The sequence below is a fragment of the Psammomys obesus genome, unplaced genomic scaffold, assembly GCF_907164565.1.
Source record: "Psammomys obesus unplaced genomic scaffold, mPsaObe1.curated_primary_1811, whole genome shotgun sequence".
NCBI classification, from domain to species: Eukaryota; Metazoa; Chordata; class Mammalia; order Rodentia; family Muridae; genus Psammomys; species Psammomys obesus.
Genome location: NW_026586589.1, coordinates 6,985,982 through 7,013,917, shown reverse-complemented (window position 1 = coordinate 7,013,917; position 27,936 = coordinate 6,985,982). Strand labels below are relative to the sequence as shown.

The window sequence follows — 27,936 nt, the reverse complement described above, 5'->3', positions numbered from 1 at the left end:
TCTCTGTCAACCACAGATGCAGCCAGCGGTCTCCTCTATGTTGCTGTGCCCCGAAGTGTTTCTCTCCATATGTCTTCTCCAAACCGTCACATTGTCTCTGATCTCTCCAGACTGCTCCATGCCACACGCCAACACCGAATGCCACACAGAACACCACTCCAAAACATTATTTGCTCTCTTTCTCAGCTTCATATTTACACCCTCAGAGTACTAGAGCACGCCCCTCTCCATGCCTCATGTGGAAGGCTATTACCAGCTGGCAAAGATCACGCCCTACACGTGACATTTAACAGGTGTGGACAAACTAAAATCCCACACCTGGGATTAAAACAAAAGTATATTTACATAACATACAAAGAAACCAAAGCTTCCATTACACTTTTCTTTCTTAAGTCTTTACATAGACTTAGTTGCCAATGAGGAGCTGAAGCGTGAATGACCAACTCCACAAAATGCTCAGTGCTCTCCCTGGCCGTAGTGCTTCCCAGGATTGCATGTGACCCAGTTATGTTGTATTAGTTACTTTTGCTGCTGTGATAAAACGTCCTGAGCAAAAACTACTTACAGAAAAATTATTTTAGCTTACCATTCCAAAGGGAGAGTCCACAGTAGCAGGGGAGGCATCGTAGCAAGTATGAGGCTGAGAGACACTATCTTCAGCCCCAAACACAAAGCTGAGGGAGTGAACTGGAAATGGGGTGAAGCTAAAATCCCTCTCAGTCTGTTCTCAGTGACACTTCTTCTAGCAAGACTCTATCTCGTAAAGGTTCCACAGCTTCCCCAAACAGTACCATCAACTGTGAACCAAGTGTTCAAGTATGTGAGCTGACTGGGGGGTGGGGGGGCTTTACTTACTCAAACTGCCATGTCCATTAAGCTCCATATTGCCCTGTGGCCCAGGACTGTGGTGCCAACTGTCCCCAGATGTTCATCCTTCTCACCAGTCCAACTTCGCAGCTTCACCTCCACACAAGCAGATTTCTTATGGTCAGTCTTCATATAAATACACATACATGCATAGCCACATGCACACTGGATTGTTCCTGTTTCTCTGGAGAATCCTAATATGTTATTCAGAAACTCTAAATCAAGAAGTGATTTCAGAAGAGATTGATATAATATGGAGGTTGCCAACTGTAGAAAAAAATTATATGTTCTATGTGGATCCTAGTCTATAATGCACACAGGTGCACGTGGGATAGTATAACATGTAGACAGCAGAACAGGAAAGGGCATTGTAGATGGTGAGGAAGGACAGGATGCAGGTAATCCATACAAATCACAAAAAAGCTCCTTTTATCTAGTTTTAGCTCCATCATGGATTTTTCCTTTTGTGTGAGTGGATGTGCATAAAATAGTGAAAGTATAAAATCCAAAGTGAAGCTCTATGGCTTCTGAATGGTTGTTTTAACTATGTAGAAATTCACTGAGATCTACAGACTTTGAATCTAGGCAAGTGCTTGTTTGTGGGCTATATTAGTCAATCTGTGTGATATTTTTATTTGAAAATTACTTACAATAAAGTGATTTTTATTAAAAAATGTAAGTATGGGCTATTTTAGGCATTAAGAGCTAAACCTAAGCCCATAGTTAGTTTTGACATAAAAATATTAAAATTTCTAGGATAATTTGTTTACCCAACTATCTTAAATGCTGGAGCTTTTGCTCAGGGATATCTTAGAAAATCATTTTAATGCCCCTTCATATATACCTGAAGAAATTCAAGTCATGGTAAATCTGCACATTTATATTTATTTTAGCACTTTCATGAGAGTCAGGCTTTAGAATCAGCCTAGGTGATTGTGAACAAATGAATGGAGAAAGTATCGTGTACACATAATGGAGTTTCATTCATTCATAGTGAAAAGCATATCATTTTCAGGAAAATATATGCAGCTAGAGATCATTGTGTAGAATAAGCCAGACTGAGATGTTCCATGTTTTCGCTCATTTGTGGAACACAGGTCACATAAAATCATGTGTGTGCATAAACATTCTCTCCCTCTAACAGGTAAGTAGAAAAAATCTTCAGGAAGAGGGAAGATGGGAGAGGTCAAGAGGGATAAGAAAGTGTGAATATGATCAAAGTACTTATCACAAGTATAAATTCCATTATTTTGAAAAAATAATTAAATATTAATAAAATAAATGAAAATAATAGTAATGTGTATTTTGCATACTTTTTTTTTTTTCACCAAGGAATCCTAAACTCACACAAGTGCTCGTGAACACCCATGGTCCCAACATTAAGGAGTCTGATGCAGGATTATGAGTTCAAAGCAAATTTATCTGCTTTCATATAGATATGTGTGTGTGTGTGTATGTATGTATATATGAATGAATGAATGAATGAAACAAGGGCTAGAGAGCTGTCTAAGAGGCCAAGGGCTCTCATTGCTCTTGCAGAGCACCAAGTCTGGTTCCCAGCATCCATGTCAGGTGGCTCACAAAACTCCAGCTACAGAGGCTCCAATGCTTCCAGCACCTAGAAATACTTGTACTCATGTGTACCTCCCTCTCATAATTAAAAATAAACACACATACACAGCAGGAAAAAAAATTTTGTGTCAAGTATTTCACAGCAAATTTTAGGTCTAGAACTTCTTGCAACAATGTAAATATCCTATTTCCGTGCTATCCAACAAGATAGCCACTTAGCACATGAGGCTGGTGAATGCTGAGAATGCAGACAGTGTGGCTGAGGAATTAAATATTTTATGTGTGGGGCCTGGAGATGGAACCTATGGCTTCCTGTGTGCTAACCAGGTGCTCCATCAACGAGTTCCTTGCCCAGCTCACCATACTTCCTCTTTTACCTGCTTCTTGGATGGTCTTACCACTACTGCAAGGTCAGCAGAGGCCAGGAGCCTTTGTCTGGCTCACAGGGATGGGTATTGGTGGGCTCTCATTGGAGCTTGATGTTGTGTCAGGGTTGTTGGCTAAAGTTCCAGAGGTGGTGAGATCTCATGATGCCTGGGAAGGGCCTGGTGACCCCACAGAAATGACCTACCTGCTTATCCCTGGCCGGGACCAGATGAAACAGAGCTTGGGCTGGACAGGTTTTTTTCCTCCACTGGGCATTCTTCCCATCATTTCTCTGCAATCTCTCTAAAGTGCACTGCCAAGAGACTGGAAAAGGCTGCTACTGTGGAGACACAGCCCGTGGATACTAGCTAGGATCCAGACACTGGACCCACACTGGGAGTGACCCCTCCTGTCAGGCTCAGGCCCCAGCCCTTTCTTCACAAGCAGAGACTGCCAGCAAGCTATAAGTTGTTTGCTCTGCATCGATCTTTCCTAGACTGTGGCCTTGCTTCATTCTGAAGACCACTGCTCTCTGCTGCCTCTGTGTAGGAGCTCAGGTCTTTTTAGTGATGTCTCTTTCCATGGGTTGGCCTACCTTTTCCATTCTCTTTGGATCTGTCTGGGCCGCACCCTTTCCCAGAAAGCTTTCTAGCAGTCTTCAGCCTTTGCTGTCCTCCTTTGAATTCCTGTGGCCTGAGGAACCATCCCTTAGGCCTGGGGTCACATTCTGTTAGTTGGTGGCAGGGCTGGTCAAAAGACACTGAGCTCTCTGTAGGCATGTCTGGGGCCACGGCTAGGGTTAGAGATGGGCCAAGGGGGAAGCAAGAGGCTCAGGATAGGAGTCATCAGCAGAAGGACACTGAATACAGTTACCAGTGCCAGAGCACAGGGTAAGATTGTTGGGAGTCTACGTCAGTCTATGTGGCTTGCAAGTGTCTGAGGGACTGACCTGTCACTTCCCTTCTTGGTGCCCCTTTTCCTCATCTGAGGAGTGGGGATAACCACAGCAGACATTTGGGTCTGGTGGATAATGGCCTGTATAGCCAGCTCTGTGACCACACTTCCTTCCTGGTCTTGAATGTCTTTTGTGACACATTTTTGCAGGAACTCTTCCTTTTTTACTTGCTTTGTTGGGTTCATTCCAAGTTTTAGTTTCACACTCATTTTTAAGAAGTTTTCAAATATTCTTGCTTTTTAAAAGTGAAAGCAACTGGGGATTATGTTCCCCAGGCTGTCTCCAAACTCATTTTGAGTGAACCTTGTGACTACCGCCATTTCCACTTTGAGTGTTTGTTTCATCTGTTATTACCGCATAATCCTGTGTTCCTGTTCTCAACATTGAGTGAGGCTCAAGAAAGGCCCTAAAGGCCCTATATCGAAACAGTGTATTGGAAAAGCATTTTCCAACACTATGTTAAGTGTTTCAGTGACGGGAGCTATGTCTTCTACTTCTTTTCAGATGGTCTCATTGCGTTCAGTAGGACAAGATGTAATTTCACCTGTTTGGTTCCTTTCAGCTGGTCAGGCACTGCCAAGGGTTCACAGTTGGAAGGGCCAGGTCACAGCATGGTGTGAGGATACAGGGGGGTAACCTTCCTTGCCCTCGGCCACATGCTGCCTGGAGGAGGGTGGAGTCCAGCAATGCCATGGGATGGCATCCATGACCTGGAATAGTTACCAATGAGTGGAGACCCGGCCTTGCTGGGACGACAGCTCCTCTGTGCCAAGCCCCCTGAGCACTTGTCTTGCAGCCCCATGGCATCATCTGGAGGAACAGCATCTGTTCTGCTGCCTCTGTGCAGGAGCTCAGTGTCCACAGCACAGAGTTTGGGAACACCAAGTAGGCTGGTGCCCCAGGGTTGGCCCCGTACAGCCCCTTCCTCTCAGACTTTGGGGACTGGCAGCCTTGGTGAGGGCGGTGGTGGTGCTGCCCGCTGAGGGCTGGGATCTGCTCACTGCCAGGGCAATTCTTCCATTTCAGCTGGCCATGAGTATGAGGTTCAGGCTAAGCGCTTGGCTTTATGCTTGCCATGGGTAGCATGGGGGACTAACTCAGACCAGCTGTGTGACCTCAGGCAAAGCATGCAGCTTGCACTATCTCCTGTGATGATGGATGCTAACACTAACCTCACAGGGCTGAAGGGATTGGAGGTGAGTAACTTCCTTGCTCTAGTTCAGCAAGCCCTCCAGGACTCTTGGGCCATAAGGGAGCTGATCTTTGCTGGGCACCTCTCCAGGACTCTGCAACTTTGTCTTCCTGGTCTGACCAAGACATGTTAACTACTGGTGAAGAGGCCCAGGCAGCGGCAGTGTGGCCGAGGAGAAACGGGTGCAGGCCACATTTGTAGAAGAGATCAGATCATTTGGCGCACTTCAGAGCAACACAGCATGTCTGTGGTGTCCTGGTGAGTGGGTGGGCAGAGTGTGGGCAAGAGGCAGCAGAAACTGCACAGTGCCCAGGCTGCCTTGCCTCTCTCTAATCCCATTTTCATTGTAGGGAAGCTTGGATAGCTCCATTGATAAGGCTCCTGAGCCTGAATTTGAGAATTCAGGGTCAGTTCCCTGGAAGTTTGAGCAGCTCAGAATTCAAACAAAAGAGAGCATTGAGAAAAATAAAATGAAACCAAACCATTTTCATTGCAATGTCCCAAGTCAAGAGTATTCAATGATCTCCTGTGGAGGATGAGCTGCCTGCTGCTCAGGCAGCAGGTTAGACAGTGTAGAGCTAGGATGGCTGTCCTCTCTCTTGGGATTTTGTGGGCTTGTTTTGTTTTGTTTTATTTTAGAGCTTGAAATGGACTCAAAAGGCCCACTCATATCTGTTCCTATCTCTACTCCTTTTCAAACTGAGAATCTCACCCTGTGGGAGCAACTGCAGATAAAGCAGCTTACAGTGTCTTTGGAGGATAACCCAGAGTTCTCTTCTTCAGTCATGTTAGAAGACTGTCCAGGGCCAATAGTCTATGTGCAGGTAGTCCAGAAGGGAGCAGCAGGTATATGAGGCCATGGTGGATGGAAGAATGCAAGTCTCCTGGAGGCAAGCAGGTGGGGAGAGCAGATGATGTTCCTATGGAACCTTAGAAACTTGTTATAGCCACCTGTTTTCCTCCTGAATCCTTCATTCCTGATATAAGCAAAGCCCACTTCTAGTCTCAGAGTGGGCCATTCTTTCTACCCTCTACAAGATGGTGGCCTCCTAAAACTATTTATAGAGGACATAAGTTCAACAGTGTCTATAGAAGTATAGCCTGCTATCTTAAGAGGAACTCAGAAAAGTGGTTGTAAATTATTACAGGATAGTTAAGAGCATTAATTCCAGAGATGATGGGACATACGATGTGGACCAGCTTCCTTAGACTCTGGCTCCCTCTCATCAAGAACAGCACTGGAAGTCTTCTTGGGAGTTTTGAGAGGAACAGGATGTGTCTGGTAGATGTAAATTCAGCATGGTCTGCCCTTACCAGCTGTGAGACCTCAAACACATTATTAAGAGTCACTGAATGGGAGAAATAATCACAGATAAGAGAATGAATAGTCCAGAACCAGTAAAAGAAACTCATTCCCACCCCAACCCTTGTAGAGTTGCTTTAGAGAAATAACAGCAGCAGCCAGGTAACAATGAGACATATACAGCTTTATTTAATCTGTAAAAAGTCACACTCTGGCCGAGTGACACCTTTCTTGTCTTAGCAGTCAGCAAGGAGTGTGTGAAAAACCTCTTCTTCAGATTTGGAACCACATGACCCTGGCTAGGCTAGGCTCACATCTGGATACTTATGAGAGAGGAGTCCTTGCTGTGTGGCAGCTTCCTTTCCAAAGGGTCTCCCTGGCTGGTATGACCCCTCACCAATAACAGAGAGGTGAAAATATTTCTAACCTGGACAGGGCTGCCCTGAGATTGTCCCCTTTCCTCCTATAAAGGGACACTGCACGCTTAAGATTTCCCCAGAAATGGGTTCCACTTCAGTGTGACTTGGCTTCCATTATGCCTGCTAAAACCTAGGCTACACTTAATTATCATGATGCTGTGTTAATGGTTCTTCCTTTTCCCCCACTAAGACCATTGATGGCATCTTTAAATAACACTGTCCCCTTTTCTGGGACTGAGGGACGGAGAACCTCTCTCCATCCAGACCTGGGAGGTGCTTCCTGCAGGTACGTGGGTGTCTGCTAAGTGGTGGCAGCTGCTACAGGGACAGCACTTGCACTCTGCAGAGTGGAGTCTGGTGTTTTGCGTCCATCTTCCTTGGCTAATCTAGAGCTTAGGACAGATCTTTGGAGAAAACTCCACAGTGTACCAGACATCATTCATGGGCTTCAGCTCCTCCCCTCTGACTTATACAACATGTGTGAATCCACGTGGATGGGGGGCTGGGGACCTGCCTCCCTGCCTGCCTCTCTGTGTAACAGGTAGCCCTTCTGCTGGTCTCAGCCAATCAGTGGCCCACACAGGAACTGCAGTCTCCCACCTGCTCTCTCCTGAAATCACTCTGCAAACAGCGTTGTCCAAGTGGAACCAAAACTCAATCTTGTGGCCACCAGATATCTGCTCTGTGTCTTTCCCTTAAAAATGCCACTGAGAATGCAAACAAGTCCCTTTGCAGAAGCGCTATAAGAAAGCATGTCTAAAATCACAGAACTATGCACACAGACACAGACACGCGTGCTCGCACACACATGGAGTTGGGAATCAAAGAATCTTGTCAGATACATATTTGAGGGAGCACAGGGAAAGGCTGGCAAGAGAAAATATGGAGAGATCAGATCGGCTCAAGATGTTGGAATGTTACAGTAATGGCATGGGTGTGGTTCTTGGTACATACAAAAAGGTGTGTGGAGAGAATGATAAATCCAGGCTACTAGAGAAAGGTTCTGTGGCCATGCATGAGTGAAAGTGGAGGCCATCTGACAGGATGAAATGTTCTATTATGGAGTGGTCATTTCAAAGAGGAGGGACTTGCATGGTCCAAGGGAGGAATATCTGCTTAGCAAGACACCTCCATGGTCTGGTGTCTGTCCAGGACATCAGGGGACTCACAGGATTCTTGAGTTCCATCTGACTGATTGCTGGTCACAGACCTGCTAAAGGGACTTTCTCCAGAGCCAATGCTACTTGAGGTGGAGTGGGTTCGTGATCGGGCGAGCCGGGTCATGCTGGCCGACGGTACTGTAACAAAGAACCAAGAGATTAGAGGGGAGCCTGGTGAAGCTCAGATAATCTACAAGCTGCAGCAAAGACTACCTTTCCCAGCCCACCTAAGATGATGCCCAGGATGACATAAGAGGTACCCCACTTGGCACTATTTGCTCTAGGTGAGGGACTGTATGCAAGGCTGCTCTGATCCTCTGCATCTGGATTCTCCCCAGATTGCACTTCAGAGTAGGATGGGAAACCCTACGGGCAGAGTAAAGCTTCTTAGCTGTGCCCACACCATTCATACAGTGATTAGGAAGGTGGCTTTGGGAACACATACTGGTCACCAAAACCTGCAGTGCATGCAAGACTAGACCAAAGAAAGAACAACAAACCACACAAGTAGGGAGGTATTTCACAAACACAGTGCAAGCCCGATACAACAAGACTACCATCCGTGTCCACAGGTTACTGTTGCCCTCTGGGGAGGAGACACGGATAGGAAGAAGGGGGAAAAGGTGTTCTGGAGCTGATCGCTACACAGGGATGAGGTACAGGTTGTTGGGATCAGGGGTTGGGAGAGGACAGGAATCTGGAATTATTTAATTTATACTCCCTTTTTGTACTGTTACTACTTTGACTTTAAGATCCTTTTAGCTTTAGCATATCCTGAATAGGTCCTTTCCTGAGAACTCACTGCCTATTATTCTGGATCATCATTCACTGTCCCTGCTGTCATTTCATCACTGGGGTCAAAAGATACAGTATCTGTGGTGGTCTCTGGGTATAGATGCTACCATTTCTACCTAGAGTCAAGGCTGATTCCTGTCTAGGGCTCACTTCAAGGATTAGCAAACAGGTGGTGGTGGTGGTGGTGGTGGAAGAGGGACCCTCCCTACTGCTGCTATTACCCTGGCTGAGGGTGAGAGGAGGCCTGGGCAGTTCAATGGAATCCTCTTTTCATATAGGGACTAGGCCTGATCTGTATGGTAAACTCTTAGAACACACGGAGCCCTGTTCTATCGGGCTCTCACTGTACAGGAAACCGCGGACATGCTGCAGGCAGCCAATGCAGCAGGAAGAGCATGGTTGGGAGGTGGGCATAGCCAGCACAGGAAGGTACCTGACTCGCTGCTGAGGTGACTGAGCTGCACATACGGGACTGGAAGCAGGATGGACACAGGAAAAGGCAGGTTAGTGGCCCACAAGGGCTAAGTGACAACTTGGCTGCCTAGAAGATGCTGACAGGATATTCAGCCAGGGATGAAAGTTTCTTAAAAGGTCCCAGAGAAGAGCATCAATGCTTAGGTACCTTTAATGCCACTTCTCTAAACAGACAAATGAAGCTATTCCACCCTCATTCTGTATAGCCACCCTACCCTGGATTAGAAGCTGGCTGCATGATCAGGTATTTTCTTGGGAAAGAATGAGAATAGGTAAGGAGGGGACTTCTTCTCCTGATGAGCCAGGGGGCTGTGTGTGTGGGCTCGGTTGGTAGCAGCTCACAGACGGGACAACATAGCCACTCTAGACAAGACACACATGGTCTTCCTGGAAGGTACAGTTCTGAACCCAGGGCCCAACTTCTGAGGCAGCCCACCAATGGTCAACATCCAATGGACATCAAAGATGGAAGAACTGCCTGCTGGGTAAAGAGTTCTGTACTGGGGATAAAGGTGGTTCTCTATTTATTTCCCCCTGAGAGAAGCAAGTGTGAGTTTCTATGACAAATGAGAAAGCTCAGGAGTCTGAGAGATAAGAGCCCAGCACAGCGGCACATGACGCGGGCACATGTGTGGTTGTACTTTAAACACTGCTAGCTCATCTTGTGGCAAAACAGATTTCACTCAGGACACTGTCCTTTTCTCCTGGAGTTTCTCTGTTGTTTCTGTGGGCCAGGAGCTTTAATTTGCTGGGTTCAGATATACCATATACTCTGATTCATGGCCAAGGCAGCCAAAGCTTCAGTGGGTAAGATGTAGGCCTGGTTAGACTTGGAAGGTTCAGTCATGACTATGCTGCTTACTGGTTGCCCTAGGAAGCACACTGAACACACCTGAGCCTTAGTGTGCTATGATGATTCACTTCTTAGAGAAAGTGTGGTGGTGCACACCTTTAATCCCCGCACTTGGGGCAGAGGCAGGCGGATCTCTGAGTTTAAGGCCAGCCTGATCTACAGACTGAGTTCCAGGACAGCTAAGCTACATGGAGAAACCCTGTCTCAAAAATCAAAACAAAACAAACAAACAAACCCACCTCTTAGTCTGATGACATATGTTAGCCGTCAGGCTAACTTAAGCACATGCACAGATGAATGAAGGCTCCAGACTTGATTATTTTCCACTTAAGGTCTGACTAGCAGATGGGTTGTGTCCTGAGAATCGTGGTCACCCAGATGTTAAACTTACCCTATCATCCGTAAACAGAAAGCACATGGTACTCACTGTAGCCCATTCCCTGTAAAAAGTACTTGAAGGCCTCGGTGAGCTTCCCAGGCTGGGGGGACAAACAAAGAACACATTCACTTTTGCATAGGTAGAAAGGTAGCAATGCGTGTATGTGTGATTACTACTTGAACACTTTCTTACCTGAACTACTTGGGGCAGTCCTCCACAGTCTGCCATCTAGAAGAGGAAGAACACTAAGTCAGCAGGACCTCCACTGAGGGGACTGCTTTCAACATCCCAAGTTCTTTCAAAGAGGTCAGGAATGAACTGTAGGTTCCTTGATGCTTAACTGCATCCACCTTTTATACCATGTCAGTGCCCTCTATGTGGTCTTGATGCTGGCAATACCACTGGACAAAAACCTGACAGAGACATTCAGTGTTGCTCATCCAAAGGATGCTAGGCCAGGCTTTCATGCCTCTTGTTGAGCTGACAGCTTTGCCGGCTACAACTTTCATGCTGGCTCTGCCTGCACCCAAACAAACTTATTTGCTTTGTAAAGCCCCTTTCCCTAGAAGAAGTCAGGGACAGGGTGCTTGGGCACCAAGTCTACTTTCTAACCCCCTTCATCTCTTTATTGTCCTTACTCTATGATGAAGGGTTGTGATGCCACCAGGAGGGGAGACCTGTCCACGCCCTCCTCACCTCCTGCAGCTGGATTTAGTTGTGCTGCTCTTCACTTTTAAAAGGTTTTTATGGGGCAGTCTTGGAGGTCTGCTAGAATGTACTATAGTCTTCTATTAAAGCTGACTGTTGGATACCATCTCAGAGATTCTGGCTGAATAGGTCTGCAATAGGTATATATACTATACATACAAACATACATATATATGTAAAATACTCATACACATGAAATAAAATAATTATTTAAAGGTATATGAATCCCTTGTTTTACTGCTAGAATTAAAACCTTATTTAAATAGGAGCCATTAATTAAGATAGGGGAATGCCATAGAAGGCATAAGAATTTGATGTTAAGAAGGAACAATTTGAGAAAAACAAGCATGAGAAACAACCATTTAATCTCACAAATATAAAATATACCAAACTAGTGTGGGTTGGGATTTTTGCAAAGTTTAGAAGCTAACCACTGGTTAGACATTGCTGTACATGCCTATAATGGGAGCCTGGACATCTGGGGCAAAGCAATTTCAGGTTACATAGTGAGTCCCAGGCAAGCCTTGTCTATATAGGGAGCTTCTGTCTCTTAAAAACAAAAACCAAGCCCCCCCCAACAACAACAACAAAACAAAGGAGGAGACATAGGGCCCTACCCTGCCTGGGGAAGCTAAAGGTAGTGGAGGGCTTCTGGTGGAGATGGTGGTGTGGCCACTGGTGACTTATGCTCCAGTGGACAGAACCACATCCTGCCCATGTTGGTGGTCCTGGTTGAGCCCAGTAGGTTACAAAGTAAAAACAAAAACAAAAAGACTTGAAAATGGGATGGGGATTTGGTGGGAGAGACATAACAAAGGGTAGAAAGATGAGTGTGATGAAAAATATTATAAATGTCTGAACCAGGTGTGCTGATTCATATCTTTAATCCCAGCATGTGGAAGCAGAGGCAGATGGATCTCTGTGAGTTTGGCTTGGTCTACATAGTAACTTCCAGTATGGCCAAGGCTATATAGAGAGACTCTGTCTCAAAAAAACAAACAAACAAAAAAATCCAAAGAAACAAACAAAAAACGCAATAACAAAACAAAACAATGCCTGAATGCCTGAAACTGTTAAAGAACAATTTAAAAAGAAATAAAATAAAACAAAATGAAAATAAATCAAACACATGATTGCTAGATTTCCTCTGAAGTACACACCTTGCCCAAGAAAACTATTTCATGCACTGATATCCATCAGATGTTTTGAGAATCTGTTCAATCTGCCACAGGAAATGTCTGCTCTGCTCTAGGCTATCGTGGATGGGTGTGTGTGCCTAGAAATAAACCTTCATGGCTACTGAAGTGAAAACTAATTGGAGTTTTTCTTTCTTAAAATAAATATTATTGCTGGGCAGTGGTGGCACACACCTGTAATCCCAGCACTTGGGAGGCAGAGGCAGGCGGATCTCTGAGTTAGAGGCTAGCCTGATCTACAGAGTGTGTTCCAGGATAGCCAGAGCTTCAGAGAAAAACCTAGTCTTAAAAAAAAAAAATAAAATAAATAAATATTCTTTGACAAATGAGTTTTTTATTTTTTAACTGTTTTAAAATTTTAATTGTTTTAAACGTGTTGTGTGTACTGTTGAGCATGGTGGTATATAACTTTAGTTCCAGCACAAAGGAGGCAGAAGCAGGCAGATCTCTGAGTTCAAGGCCAGCCTGGTCTACTACATAGCAAGTCCAGGTCAGCTAGAGACCTTGTTTCAAAAAACAAACAAAAATATACAATCAAAAAGGCTCCTAAAATCCCCCCAAAATACTATGTGTATGTGTTCTGGAGAGATGGCACATTGGTTAAGAACACTTACTATTCTTCCAGGGGACCCAAATTTGGTTCTTGGCATCCTGTCAGGAGGGTCACATCCACCATGCATGTACACACACAAACACAATAAGAACAATAAAATAAAAATAAATCTTTGGCCAGGTGCGATGGTGCACACCTGTACTCCCAGCACTCAGGAGGCAGAGGCAGGTGGATCTCTGTATCCCTGTGAGTTTGGGGCCAGCCTGGTCTACAAAGCAAGTCCAGAACAGCCAAGGATAATAGAGAAACTCTGTCTCAAAAAAAAATTATGTGCATATGAGTGCAGGTGCCTATAGAGGTCAGATGTATCACATCCTCAGAAGCTAGGCACTTGTGTGCCTGAGGGACATGGGTACTGAGAACCAAATTTGCATCCTCTTCAAGAGTAAGTATGCACCACTCTTAACCAATGAGTTCCAGCCCCTAGTACCTTTATTAAAATTTAAAAGTTACATTAATGTATTGTGTGTGTATATGTGTGTGTACATGTCATGCCTGGTGTGTGTGTGTGGAGATCAAAGATAATAGGTGGGAGTCAGTTCTCTTCTACCATCAACTCAGTTGTCAGTCTTGGCAGTAAGTGCCTTTACTCGATGAACCATCTGGCTGGCCCCTGGTTTTGTGAGATAGGGTCTTATATAGCCTGAACTTGCCATGCAGCTGAGGATGAACTTCAACTCCTGATGTTTTAACTCTCAGATCTGTTTTTTTGAGGCATGCACCACTATACTTTGTAAAAATCAAATTTGAAACCATACATTTTTTATCCATAATTTAGAGAAGCCCATCAATCATCTGGAGTCCAGAGTGGTGTGAGTTTGGCAGGCTCAGAGCACTAAAGCCTATGTGTGTGCTGAGGGTTACACATTGTTTCTGGTGACAGGGCTTCCCTTTCACACACACACTTAGAGAGAAAGGGAGGAAGGCAGGAGCCATGTGGATGGAGACAGAGCAGCAGCCCAGGTCCCCAAATAGATGAGCAGATGATCCTGTCTGGACAACGCTTAGCCAGAGCTTCTGTCTCGGGGAATACTTCATGAGGGTGAATCTGGATAATCTAGAAACTTATAACAATCATAAGAGAAAAACAAATGTATGCCTTATCACTAAGATATTCTTAAAACTTTCCTTAAAAATAAAACAGGGGCCAAACATGGTGGTATATACCTTTAATCCTAGCAATTGAGCAGCAGAGGCAGGCAAATCTCTGTGAGTATGAGGCCAGCCTGGTCTACAGAGTAAATTCTAGGACAGCAGGGGCTGTTACACAGAGAAACCCAGTCTCGAAAAAACAAAAACAAAACACAACAAAAAAAGGATTCAAGAAATAAAGCATTTTCAGTATTACTATATTTCTTGTAATTTTGTATGTTCACTTAACTCTTATTGGAATAGAAAAATATTCATGACATAAATGGAGGAAAACAGACATAGAGCTATAATATCTTCTAATCTTTATTGCCTGTTTGTTTTGTAATGCAGGATCACCTGGAACTCACCATGTAGCTCAGGCTGGCTTCAAACTTATAGCAATCTTCCTGCCTCAGCCTCCTATGAGTTGGAATTATAAGCATAGGCTACCATCCCAGCCATTTGTTTGTTTATTTTGTAGACAGGGTATCTTGTCTACATGTATCTTGGGCTAGCTTCAAACTCACTAGAGATCCACGTGTGCCTCTTGAGTGCTGGGATTAGATGCATGCACCACCATGCTCAGACCCTGAGGTCCTCTGATATTATGATCTAAAAACATACAGGAAAAAAAAAGCCACTAATATTTCACTACATGTTTATTTTTCAGTGGGCAAGATATGACTAATTTAGAAAATATACTCTTTGGGCTGGTGAGATGGCTCAGAGAATAAAGTGCTTGTAGCCAAACCTGCTGACCTTAGTGCCATTCCTGAGACCCACATGATGGAAGGAGAGAACTGACTTGTGCAATGTGTCCTAACTCTCACATGTTGTGCTTTGGCATGTGTTGTGTCCCCCCCCCCAATAAATACATAAATGTAATTAATATTTTTTCTTATTCTCGCAGACAGAGAGAGAGAGAGGGGAGACACACACATAGAACATGGCACCCATGAGTGGAGAGAAGAGAATCATACAGTGATGCTTAGAACACAGAGTTGAAATGTATCTCACTCATCATAAATGGTCAGCTGTGACAGAAAACACATTACCTTTAGCAAAGTTGTATTTATAGGGTCGAGGCGAGAATTACATTCAACCTGAAAAAGAAAACAATTTCATAAATTTCTGGAATGACCACACCGGTGATCTTCTAAGCCAGAGAGATTAGGTGTCATGTGTAATGCACACTTTGTCTGATGGTTCAGAGTTCATCTAAATTCTGCCATTTCCTTTCCTGATGTTTTTAGACTTTAATGAATAGCATGCTGAATCTAAAGACAATATGACATGTGGGCAAGGTACCTCTCTTCTCTGAGAGGTAAACAGGATCATGGCCCTATCCTGCTGGGATCTCCTCCATGTCTTCCCAGCACAACTGGCCTGTCAGCTGGGCCTGAGCAGTTTCCAACTCCCTGCCCAGCCCCTCCTGCCTGGAGGGGAGGGCTGCCACTCCCCAATCACTGACTCTTCTGCCTCAAGGTCTCTGGCTCTCCAGTAGGAAGCTGAATTCTTCTGTAACCATTCCACTGTGATGGTCATCAAAATCAGGGATGATGATCTGGCACATCTCCATGTTTGGGATCTTGAACCCTTCTATCCATGAGGGTGTCCTCAAAGAAAACGGTTTGGGAAGATAATCTCTGAGCATATGCTCTGTCACTGAGCCATATACCTCTACTCTAGATGGTCAATATTTTATGGTTCACTTAATCAAACAGCTTTCCCTTATCACGTTTTCTAAGACTATACACATAAAACCTGTGATAAGAGCTTGGAAACCAGGAGTATGTTTCACTATACAAACCACAAAGAAAAATGAAATAACTTCAAAAACCTTACAGCTATGTGGAATGAAGACAAAGAAGGCCAAGTGGGATTTTCAGAGACAGACAAGAAGAGGTGGGCATCAGGAGACTTCCAGGGTAGAGAAGGGAGGATCGTGCAGTGCGTACATGTCACTACAGCAGTGCTACGAAGTGAAGACACACAGTGGTGAATTCAGAGCAGACTGGAGCTGACTGTGGAAGGTAAGGTAGTTTCTGAGGTGACAGGGTGGAGTGGCTGGAGAGAGCAGTGGCACATGTGGCAGGAGGAAGAGGCAGTGAACTCGTCAGGGAGTGGCTCAAGTTACCTAGGCAAGAATCACAAATCCAGGGGAGCTTTGGATCTTGGGATTGCTCATGGGCAGGTATACAAAACTCCTTTAAAAGTTAAGAGATTGTCTAGAACCGAGATCAGAGATTAATCTGCTCTATGAATGACAATGCAGGTTATGATAAACAAATGCACCTTTTTTAATAGAAAATGTGATGATCCTACAGGTAGAATTTTAAAATGGATATCTAATGGCTAATATCACAGTGCTCAGAATATAGTAGAAAGCTACAAATATTTCCTAATAAATTAGCTTCCATGTCTGGGTTTAGCGTAATAAGCCATGCTTTCCTTCACTACTTCGTAATTCATATAATGTACAATGTCTCCATGTTTAATTAACTAACCACAGTTACCGGAACTGTGTGTGTTCCAGAAGGGCTGGAGCCTGGACCCAGGGCCATGCACACGCTGATGCTCTGCCCTGTGTTACATCCCAGCCTCTTTGACCTGTCTTTGCATTTTCTCAGTCCCCAAATAGAGATACCAGCCGACACTCCTCACCACTGTATAGGAGATGCTCAAAATGATGCTGAATTAGTGAGCAGAACCAGGTGTTCATCCTGACTAGCGCTTGTGGGCTTTGTCCTTGTATCCCAGGGCTATCTAGCAAGTGCCTGCCACCAGAGGCTAAGGGACTCTGGCAAGGGTCTAACCCTGATTAGAGGAGTTTCAGATGAGGCGCCACCTCTCTAAAAACAGGAATGTAGAAACAAGATAAAAAGGGCTATTTGGATAAACTACCTTTAAAAAAATAAGTGAACATGCTATTTAAGTCAACATAAGAGAGAGGTTACAGGCCCTCGGCAGCTTTCCCACCCACTGGATTTGTGGTGGTAACTTGCCCCAGGTGGAAGGCTGAGTGCAAAAATCTGACAATAACTGCCACAGAGTGGACACCAGCACAGAGCCATCAAGAACCAAAATGATCAACCCAAGGAGACCTGCAGACTGCCGAGGAACTGATTTTTCAAAACATGTAACAGTAAAACCTGGTAAGTGCCATCAGACACACATGACCTAGTGTGGCCATGTTCCCATGTCTCAGCACACTCGACTACACTGCAATCCCAGCCTCCTCATACCAGGACGTACTTACCACAGCCTCCACAGCAGGTGAACTGTCTCCCACCACCAGTAAAGTGGAACACCTAGGAACAGGTGGAAGAGGAGGGGTCAGCCAGCAAGGAAGGGCAAACATTCCTGAACACTGGATCAGCCATGACAGGCAGATAGTCGGCAACTCAGTGGGGAGACTGAGGCACTTACTTTAATGTTTTCAATCTGTTATCATTTTGGCCCAGTATAGGTCTTTCAATCTCCAAGTCTCTGCGTCTGCACAAGCAAAGCAGAACCAGCATTATCTGTAGGAAAATCATGGCCCTTCATGTGTCTCCTGGATATGTAATGGAGAATATGGAGGTCTAGGAACACTGTCTTTTCTTCACACCCAGGGATGGAAGGGCCCTAAGCTGTCCTCTGAGCTGTAATTCCATGGCACCCTGCATGCTACAGGGATTTTGTGGGATGCTAGAAGGGGGGGGTGGGAATTTAAGACTCAAACAGCAGTGCCGAAATCCTCTAGTCTGAGTTGAGTTTTCTAAGTGGTCTGCAGGAATGAGCCCTTAGGAGGAGGGAATGGCACATTTTTATGTGGGAAGAGAGTTTTACTTATAATAGCTGTGCACAGGACTTTTATCTTTTTTATTTCAATTAAAAATAGAAAAGCTCTCTAGACCAGATTCAGAACTTGGCCTTGTGCCTTCCTGGCTGTGTAACTCTTCAGACTTACAGCTGACTCATGCAGCCTTTCCCCAGCACATTCCTTCTTTGGAGAAACCATTCCTAGGGTAAGAATCAGTGCTCTCCTCAGCCTACACTCTGACAGGGAGAGATATCACAGTGAATTTTGAAATAATCAAGGGTCTGCCTGCTTTGTGGTAAGTTATCAGCAAACAGCATCAACCAAGGTGTTCTCTCCCTTGTCTTCCTACATATGCTTCCTTCCCTCTGGATCCCAACATTACTTGCTTTTTTTGAATATATGTAACTTGGGTTTATTTTTTCCCCTTAGACAACCTAGAAACTACAACTGTTTTTAGAACTCACAGTCTACTTCTTTAAAGCTCTTTTAAAAATCTTTCTTCTAACCCTTCTATCAAACATCATAGGCAATACCATTATACAGTAACAGTAAAACAGTAAATTATTTCTCCTCTCTGCTTGCTTAGATGTCAAGCAGATTGAGAGTTGGACTACACAGTTAACTGAACGGATGAGAAACAACTTTACCCATTATAGGAACCCAGGAAGAGCTGGAGGTTTTCTTGGTTGATATCTTGAGCAATGTGCAGTCTGTAGGTTTGAATGAGGTCCAAATTGGCCTGCAGCTCCTCCTAGCATAAGTAAAAGAAAACAGCAGGAAACTGAGCTGCAGAATAAGTCCATCTTATTTAGTTTGTATTTTCAGTGACAAAAGTCTTTCTGCTCACTGAGTGGTGGTTGGACACACCTTTAATCCCAGCATTTGGGAGATGGAAGCAGGTAGATCTTTGTGAGTTTGAGGCCAGTCTGGACTTCAGAATAAGTTCCAGGACAGCCAAGGCTACACAGAAAAACCCTATCTCATAAGAAAAAAAAAAAAAAAAAAAAAAAAAAAAGACTTTCTGCTTATGAGGGGATTTGGAATGGAGTGTATTAGTTACTAAAATACCAATATACTGAATGACATCTTTTTAACATCAACAACACTGATGGCCTCAACATAGCTCAGTTCCATAGTGTGTCAAATGAGGGCCCCAACTGGTAAATGGAATGGTATATACCAAAGACAGTTGTATAAGCGAAGAATGCCAGGTCCACATGGTATACACTATGACTTTACTTATTTTAAGTTCAAAAACAGGCCAAAATAAAGAAGAGGGGTAATGCAAAACAGAGCGACTACTCTGTTTAGGGGGATTAATGAATAAGAAGAGCACAGAGAATATTTCTGTTCTCTTTGTATAGAGATATTCCATATAATAATATATATGGCAGTACATGAGAATCCATAGGACAAAGACATGCACTTACAGTACCTGCATCATAGCATTTATGAGTTATGTCTTCTTTGTTAAGAAAACAATATGGATGGAGGCCATCTACCCACAAAGAACTAGATTAAAATACTAGCACTTGCAAAGCTAAAGGAAGAGGATATAACTTTGAGGCCAAGCCTGGGCACATATATTGTCTCAAAGGCAAGAGAGAGAGGAATCAGAAGACCTAAGGTGATTGACTCTAAGAAACAGGAAATGAAATGGGTTGCAGATCTTCTGTGATAAGACTGTATAAGCTCCTTGATCTAAAGTAAGTGTAAATTTGTAACATTTATAAAAATATAATGAAATAAAAGAAAACAATGAAAGGAAGACTATGACTTTGGAGCTGGACCTTGATTTAAATGTTAGCTCCATCATTTTCTATGTAGACAATGGTGGCATATTATGCTGTGTTTCCAGCCTTTGGTTTCCTTCTCTTAAAATTAAGCCAAAGGTGCTGGACAGAGAGCTCAGCGGTAAAGAACACTGGCTGTTCTTCCAGAGGATCCAGCCTTATACCACATTCATGAGATTAAAACAAACAAAACAAAAACTACTTAGCACATACATAATCAGTAGGTGGCAGCAGCCTGATCTAGCCCAACCTTCATTTTTCCTTAGGTATATTTAGAATTAAGTATGCAGATAACTGACCAGCCTTTGCCCTGCCCTGGAACTGCCCCTCCACACTCCAGTCAGCGCACAGCTCTGGCCCTCACTGCTCAGGGTCTCCATCACTCCTAATTATCCACAGGACAACAGTCAGTCCTGCTGCAGATTTCAGAGTCCGTCAGTTCCAGGAAGTTGAATACGATCATCTCTGAGCTCTTTTCCCCAATAACATTTCAGTGTTCTTTGCTTTCTCCGTCTGAAACTTCTATTTCTGTAAGCCTTTCCTGAACCTCCTCATGGCTCGAAAGATGTCTGGAGAGGCACCAGTGTTGTCAAACATTCACAGATGGCATTCTGCTCACAGGGGACAGGTGGGGGAGATGCTGCTTTCTGTCACTCTCCAAGTGCCAAGATCGGTGAGGCTGAGAGAAGCCTCTCCTGCAGGCCTGGCCCTTGCAGGGCCACATGCCCTTCTGACTGCATGGGACATGTCATCTGCCAGGATGCGGTACATTGCAAGGTCCCTCTTTCTTTCCTAAAGCACAATGAGGCTTTGTGTGCAAGGCAATAAACCCAGCTCTTGAGACTGCACAGGTGCTTGCTTACCTGCCCAAAGTGATGAGCCAAAATTATGTCCACAATGTTGGTCGTCAAGCCTGAGAGCTAAAAGATAAAAACTGTGTTGAGAGAGTGAGCATATGTGAGCATTTCACAGACTGCCCACTAAAGGAAGGTGTATTTTACTGCACATACCTTATCCCTCAATAAACAAAGGAACCACAAGGCATGGTGATAAACAACTGTAACTCCAGTTACTAGTATTAGAAAGGCTGAAGTAGGACCACCATGAGTATGAAGAAAGCCTAGATATATAGCAAGTTACCAGTCAGCATAGGCTACATAGAGAGACCATTTTTACAAATTATTTATGTAGTATATGGATGAGTGTTCTGTGTGCATATATGCCTGTATGCCAGATGGCATCAGATTCTATAATACATGGTTGTGAGCCACCATGTGGATGCTGGGAATTGAACTCAGGACTTCTGGAAGAAGTGCTCTTAACCGCTGAGCCATCTCTCCAGCCTCCTGAGAGTTCTTTTTTTTTTTTTTTCCCTAAATAAACAAATCAAACCCTGCAATTTAGTGCCAAATATTTGTATGGCACAGCAGTTTAAAAGAAACAAAAGTCTGAAAAAGGCTAAATCTTTATTCCAGGGTAATATGGCATGTTTTGAAATAGGGGTATTGTAGGCAAGCTGTTTTGTACTTTAGCCTACAGTCTCACCCATTTAGAAGACCAGGGTGGATGGATTACTTTACTTTAGCCTAGGACTTGGAGATTAACTTGAGTCACCTCAGGACACCCTATCTCAAACAGAAAAGAAAAAAGAAAAAAAAAAAAAAAAAGGAAGAGAGAAAAGTAATAGAGAGGGAGAAGGAAGAATGAAGGAAAGTCAGGTAGTCCTTTGAAACATGCAACTTGGAACTTGTGTCAGTCTGCTGCTTCATTCCTGCCCCTATTTCTGCATTTACACTGGGTCGATGGCAGGTAGAAACTGACTTACAACCCTACCCAAGACATCCAAGAGACAAAAAAATAAAATTCCTTCTAGTTTTAGCCATCTTTATTTCAGGGAGTAGGAGGAATAGCTGCTATATTTACAGAATGTTCTCACATTTTTAACACTTTTCTCTCAATTCTTCCTATCTCAAAAGGATGCATCTAATAAATGCAGCAATCTGTGTAAATGTGGAGACAGTCTATTTTCAGAAAAAATTCCACCTCAAATGATCTTGCCATTCCCCTGTCAGCTTTCTTCCTGGTCTCTGGGTGGGATTGATACTGAGGACCTGGACATGGGTGAAAGGTTAAGGAAGAAAGGTGGCCTGAAATCTCCCCTGGGCTATCAGTGAGCCATGGGCTACCAATGAAAGAGGATGACTAACACCCAGCTCACTTCAGGTGTTCAGAAGGCTGTCCAAGACACTATTCATAACGCTCAGAGACCCAAAGCTTTCTATGAATGCCATCAGTGCCATTAGTACAGGAGTGAGTATATCCACATTCTAGGCAGACATGTCGCATAAGTTAGCCTGTGGGAGAATTCCACAGCAGCTGGCAACAGCATTGTTAGAACATTCCATTTAAATCTAGGGAAGGCAATATTCCCCAAAATGGTAATAAATATGGTGGGGAACAGAACCTGGTCTGCTGGTTTCTATAGATAGAAAATATATACAGGCTCTCATTTACCTGGAACTTAGTAAGAAGACCAGAGTAGCCTGTTTCAGCCTCCAGAGTCCTGAGATTAAAGGAGGATTTCACCATTTCTGGCCTGGGTATGTTCTTCTTTTCTTTTCCTTTCTTGGTTTTTTGAGACAGGGTTTCTCTATGTACCACTGGCTGTCACTTTGTAGATTAGGCTGGCCTTGAACTCACAGAGATCTGACTGCTTCTGCCTCCTGAGTGCTAGGATTAAGGCGTGCACCAACACACCTGGCCTGGATAGGTTTTTCTTTATGCCAGTCTGGCCTCAAACTCTTACCACCATTTCACATCTGGCTTAAATAAGATCATTTTTTGATCATATACTATTCTATTCTTAGTATCAAATTTTTGTTACCCTTTAATAATTGGTATATACACTATGTCTATCTTTTTGTGTTACAATGTTTTCACAAATATCCTGGCTTGTTGAGTTTCTACCATTATTTAATACCTTAAATAATGTATTAATTGGCTTGATTTTCCTGAGAAGAGCAGTATAAACATAAAAATAAATCATTTAAGAACAGTGGCTGTTAAGCAGTAAGAATTAGGTATGTTAATTTGTTTAAATATCATTATTAGTTCTCCACTTAAATCTACATCACTATAAAGTTCTCCCATAGTGAGTTACTGGATATCATGGGTTTGAGTATCAATAAAAATCCCTGATACATGTGATAAATGAGGTATAATACTCTGGAGAAACTTCTTTCAGTAGCACAAATTTATTGTAATTAAAATTATTTAAAAATGAAATCATTACATTAGTCATCTTTGACCAGGAAAGCTTAAGTTATTTTTCTCTTATGGAAAATATCATTGCTTTAACTTCAACACCCGAAGATTTAAATTAAATCATAGAAATAGCACGCAATTCAATAAGAAAATGGACTGCTTCCATTGCAACTGAAAACAGTAAACAGTGTTTTAGCATGGGGAAACCCAATGGTAACAGAATATGATGCCTTTTCCATGATCTTTCTTTTATTCTAGTTTAGCATGAAGATTTTTATATTTGTTAGGTTATGGCATATTTATTTTGCTGGCATATATTTAAGAAACCAAATTCCTTCATTTTTCATATAGTAAACATTAATAATCCATATGACTATTGGAATAGTAGGAAAGAGTTGTTTCTGAGTTTACTAGAGATTATGATTTATTCATCCGTTTTATCTACTACAAGACTAAAAATGCAAGCCAAGCTAAGAGAAGACATTTCAGATACAAGAATTTAGCAAGAGACTTACCTGAGGGGCAGAAGATTTTAAAAGAAACTTTACACAAATATTCCAAAAAGGCAGTGATGTCAACTGCCTCTTAGGGAAATGCAAGTTCTAACCTATAACTTTTAAAAAGATGGTAAGGGTTGGGGCGTGGCATAGCATTACAGTACTCGCTTAGCATGTGGAAAGGTCTGGACTCATTCTCTATACAAAAAAGAAACAAACATGATAGCAGGAAATCCTTTGTTGTTGTTGCAATGATAAGGAGAACAAGCTAGACATAGAAGAAAATAATCTATAATACCAATTAGATGAAGCTTCAGAAGAGATGAGACCTCTCTGCTGGTAACAGAAGCCAAAGAAAGGTAATAACTGGCGAGGAGCGTCAGTCAGGACAAGGTAGGAGATCTGGTAAGGTAGGAGATTCTATGGCTGAGTGGTGACATGTGCAAACATTTTAAGTTACATAATTAAAACATTTTGTGAGGGGCTGTGGATGAAGCTAGATGTTAAAAATACTAGTATAGCATATTCAGTTCATAACACTCAACAAAACAAAACATCTCATTTTGCCCTTAAACTGCATAAAATGGTAATTTTCTAAGGGACCAGGAAACAACAGATGGACACCACTATTTAGTACTTACTTTGGAAGCTGCCCAGTCAATCCAGCCTTTAGCACACGGGTCAATATTAATGAGCACAAGACCTTCCACCAGCTCTGGATGATTGAGCTGAGAGAGAGAAAGATAGCCGTGTGAGACTCCCACTCCCCACTTCTTCTAAAGCAGTGGCCACAGGTCTGTCAGGCCTCAACGCCTCATGTTGAAAGAAAGACTGCAGAGAGGTGCTTTGGAGCATCTGCAGACAATAGCTCTTGAACCCTGACCCAGCACCTGGAAACGAGTCTCTCAAAATGAGACTGAGTCATCTTCCCTTGGGTGGGGCTTGGGGAAGACAAGATGTTTGTTGCTGTAGCAGAGGGGACCATGCTGCAGTTGCTTGGCTTATAGGGGACTTGCTTTTGGGCAAGTGTGCTAAAACACTTGGCATAATAAGGCCTACTCGGGCTTATGTGGGCTGCTTTGCTACAACATGGGCCCTGAAAGTGCTTTCTTGAAGCCATCTGAACAACAGGCAATGCCATCCCAGAAAACACTTTCCTGTCACCCAGGAGAAATTTCACAACAGGAGTCCTTCCCCAGGGTTTGGTAGGAAGCTGCAGTCCCACTGTTTTGTTACAGTAAGGTGTCATTTCAAGTTCTTCTCAAACTCACTTTTTATGGCTTTAACAGTCTCCCCAGAAGCCGCTTCTGGGTCTTTTTATAATGTCCTGTCCTCATTTGTGGACTTTCAGGTCTTTTACGCATAAAGCAAGCCTTCACACACATGTGCCTGGAGCAGCTAGAACTTACAGAACCAGCAACAGAAGCCCAGAGCAACACTAGCCATTTAGCACAGCCCTCAGCTGGGACCCACACACTACCTGGGGGACTTGAGACTTGAGACTAACCCTTCCTGTACTTACTGCAAATCGGCTGAGGATGTAGGCTCCTGCTCCAACTCCAATACCAATGATGCTCTTCATACTGTGAATAGGACAGATAAACAACTTATAGAGTCAACTACCTTTGGAGAGCATATAAGCTGGGTGCATTTGCAGGATCTCACAGTTGCTTGGCTAAGCTTCTTTTACTTCTCAAACTTCAGCGTCTTACCTATGTTAACAAGGATGATAACACCTACTTTCAAGTTTGCTTTATAGTTAAATAAAGTATGCTATGGGTGTGGTGATGTACACTTTTAAACTAAAGGACTTGGGAGAGAGAGGCAAGCAAATCTCTGTGAGTTCCAGGCCAGTCTGGTCTACATAGCGAGTTTCAGGACAACAGGCTACAAGAGAAACTCTGTCTCAAAAAAACTGTGTGTGTGCATGTATACACGTCTCGAACCTGTAATCCATTTTTACTACTACCTAAAAATTCATCACCAAATCTTGTCAAAACTATTCAGGAATATTTTCATTACTATCCCCTTTACTTTTTTATATTTTAACTTTTTAAAATAAACAAACTGTTGTATTTTTAAAGATGATGTTAAGTTTATGTGTATCTGTGTGTGGGTAGGTGCAGGGTGAGTGCAAGCCTGTGCAGTCCAAAAGAATGCATTGGATCCCCTGAGGCTGGAGCTGCAGGCAGGGTGCCTGAGACCCAAACTCAGGTGCTCTGCAGGAGTAGGAATCTCAACTGCTGAGCCCTCTCTTCAGCCCTTACAATGTATTTCAATCCATCTCCTAACAGAATCAAGTTCCAAGCTATCCTCATTTTTTCTTGAATGACTATGGTTGTTTAACTTGCATTCATGTGTTTTTCTTTTACTCCTCTACAAATGACTAGAGCAGGAATAATCCCTTTTTTAAGTTAAGTAGTTTTACTGACTCAAAATTTATATACATATGGCAATCATTTTAAAAGTTCTGTATTAGTCCAGGATTAAAATCTTCTAATGTCTTTCTTTTATGCCAATAAAGACACTGCAACTTTTATCTGATCTTTCAGACCGATGAATCTGGTCTGTGTTTATCAGATTTTACAACATGCCATTTTTCTGCTTGATCTTATAATTAGTCTTTTCTTCTGCCTTGGCATTCTGCCCTGTATGGGACCTACCTGAGAGACATTCCCTAGCTAGCTTCATTTATCTATTAAAGTAGATAGACAAATGCTCATTTATCTAGCATAATATCCACTGACTTTTTTGTACTGATGTTTCTTAATGCTAAGGACCAATCCCAGGGCACAGTGCTTGCTAAACGTGTTCTAATACTGAGATACACCCCCAGGCACACCTTGTTTAAGGCATTTTGTTGTGATTATTTGTCAACTACACTTATCTCCCACTTAAGCACACTGAACAAAGGACTCTTCTGTTTGGTACATGACTATATTCAAGATAAAACAATAAAGTGATAGAACTGGATACAGATATCAATGGAATAATATCTGTTTATTTGGAGTGAAAGCCTGGGTTTCTTTATAGCAATGACCAGGAAGAAACTGGAAGAACATAGCATCTACTCACCTTAAGTGTGTAAGCACAGGAGGCAGCATTTCAGCTAGTTCATCCATGGTGGGGTACTGATATCTGAAACCCAGAAGAACACCTCCTGAATGAGAAAGCACCCACAGTTCCCAGATACTAGGAGACCTTGACCAGTCCAGAAGTCTTAGAGAAATATAAGATTTTTTTCCCCAGCCAGGTGTGGTCATGCATGCCTGTAACCCCAGTACTGCAGAGGCAGGTGGATCTCTGTTCGTTTGAGGCCAGCCTGGTCTACAAAACAAGTCCAGGACAGCTAAAGCTACAGAGAAACCTGTCTCAAAAAAAAAAAAAAGAAAAGAAAAGAAAAGAAAAGGTTCTAAGAATATGATGTAATGCCTGGAGATACTGTGGTGCGCTCCATAATCCTCCATGACTGCCATGTGAGAAGAAATACAAGGGGCCACACTCCTGGTATCAGAGGAAGTTACAGGAAAAGAACTGGGTAGATGGCCCACTATGTGCTATTTCCAAACCCTTAACATTCACTTCCAGACTCAGGCATGTCCAGCAGCAAGAGTCAACTAAGGAAATAGCTTACAGTTTACCAATCATACTGAAGCAGTTAACTGTAACAGGATATAATGCTTTCCTGGGCCTATGCACCACTACAGAACTTGGGTTCCTCAGAATAAATGCTCATTGCTTCCACCTAGGTACAAGATAAAGTTTATTTTATGAACTGCTTATTCATGATATGAACTTATTTATGATGAGATATAAAATGGCCAGGCAAGCCCAGAGCTGGCCCAGAGCAGGAAGAGTAAGGAGAAAGTCACAGAGGTGACAGATTCAGACAGGGACAGGATATTTTTCAGTGAGATGACACTGTGCTCATGTGTGTGCTTATATGTGTGTGTGTGCATAGGTATGTGTGTGTATGCATATGTGCGTGTGTGTGATAATCTCCCATGTTTGGTCACAACTAACAGGGCAGTCAGCCTGCTTCTGCTGAGCATTGTAAGAGATGGAGTGTTCTCACACCGTTTGTGCACAAATTAGAAAACAATCTTGATGGCTGTCACCTGGACAAATGACAACTTGTATTTGAGACACACAACACCTTGGACAGAGCTGACGAAGATTCTGGAACAAGACTTCTTGGGCTGAGTCCCAGCTCTGCTACTTATTTGCACAGACACAGAATCCCATAGGGTTGTGTGGCTCACGGGAGCGAACAAACACAAAGCATTTAAACAGTGTCTGTGCAGGGGCAGGCTCTCACTTGTCTGGAATGTCTACAGAAGTCACTGGCAAGGAAAAGGGCTCCCTCCTCCCCCAAAAACTCTCACTGGGCCCTGTCCAGGGACACTGGGCACCTGTGACTCTGACATGCAGAGCAAGTTTAGGATAATGATGAGCGCCAAGGCCAGGCAGATGGTGCCCTTGCCTGTCAAGGTGGCTTCAGAATAAATGGTTCCCCAGGTGTCCAAGACCCACCCCTAGGGGGGAATTCAGATGGGAGGGCACTCCCAGGGCAAGTTCAAAGGAGTCTGGGATC

General features: G+C 43.4%; 1 protein-coding gene across 2 annotated transcripts in view; it reads right to left on the bottom strand.

The window, feature by feature from the left end:
* Nucleotides 1-6,418: 6,418 nt before the first annotated feature.
* Nucleotides 6,419-27,936, bottom strand: part of Ndrg3 (NDRG family member 3) — a 64,600-nt gene continuing 43,082 nt past the window's right edge. The window contains exons 6-17 of one of the 2 annotated variants that reach the window (XM_055602229.1): nt 26,418-26,480; nt 24,865-24,925; nt 23,984-24,070; nt 20,445-20,501; nt 18,436-18,539; nt 17,413-17,478; nt 17,243-17,294; nt 15,039-15,086; nt 10,528-10,563; nt 10,384-10,435; nt 9,063-9,101; nt 6,419-7,972 (exon numbers count right to left, since the gene is read on the bottom strand). In XM_055602229.1, the coding sequence (XP_055458204.1) occupies nt 7,791-7,972; nt 9,063-9,101; nt 10,384-10,435; nt 10,528-10,563; nt 15,039-15,086; nt 17,243-17,294; nt 17,413-17,478; nt 18,436-18,539; nt 20,445-20,501; nt 23,984-24,070; nt 24,865-24,925; nt 26,418-26,480 (847 nt within the window). In that variant the 3' untranslated portion in view covers nt 6,419-7,790. The remainder of the gene's footprint in view (nt 7,973-9,062; nt 9,102-10,383; nt 10,436-10,527; nt 10,564-15,038; nt 15,087-17,242; nt 17,295-17,412; nt 17,479-18,435; nt 18,540-20,444; nt 20,502-23,983; nt 24,071-24,864; nt 24,926-26,417; nt 26,481-27,936) is intronic. The other variant, XM_055602230.1, reaches the window with a different exon arrangement.